Source organism: Penaeus monodon, chromosome 31 (genome assembly GCF_015228065.2).
Source record: "Penaeus monodon isolate SGIC_2016 chromosome 31, NSTDA_Pmon_1, whole genome shotgun sequence".
Classification (NCBI taxonomy): Eukaryota; Metazoa; Arthropoda; class Malacostraca; order Decapoda; family Penaeidae; genus Penaeus; species Penaeus monodon.
Genome location: NC_051416.1, coordinates 1,737,447 through 1,737,809, shown reverse-complemented (window position 1 = coordinate 1,737,809; position 363 = coordinate 1,737,447). Strand labels below are relative to the sequence as shown.

At 36.9% G+C, this 363-nt stretch overlaps 1 protein-coding gene across 1 annotated transcript in view; it reads left to right on the top strand.

The window, feature by feature from the left end:
- LOC119592972 overlaps positions 1-287 on the top strand; it is a 1,405-nt gene extending 1,118 nt beyond the window's left edge. Inside the window, exon 3 of the mRNA XM_037941858.1 lies at positions 57-287. Coding sequence (XP_037797786.1) covers positions 57-221 — 165 coding nt within the window. The 3' untranslated portion in view covers positions 222-287. The remainder of the gene's footprint in view (positions 1-56) is intronic.
- Positions 288-363: the final 76 nt, after the last annotated feature.

Below are 363 nucleotides of genomic sequence, written 5' to 3'. Positions count from 1 at the left end.
TGTATATATATATCAACATTTACATTCACGCTCCCTAACTATCCATTACATTCCAGGCTCGTCTGGCTGCGCATGTCCATCCAAGGAGGAATGTGCAACAAGATGCACGAAGCCATGCAGCTGTTGCCCATAGACGTGGAACTTCTGCCCTTTGTTGCATGATGCAAGCAACGGAAAATGGAGGGATGTTTTTTTATTATTCTTCTCTATCTTTTTTCTGATTTCTCCTTTATTTTATGATTGATTTGTTGGGATGTGTTTAAATAAATGGAAGAAAATGTGAAAAAGTGTTTTGCATTTTGTAATTCTTTTGTCGATTTATAAGAAGATATGTAAATGCGTGTGACAGGAATGTCGATATGT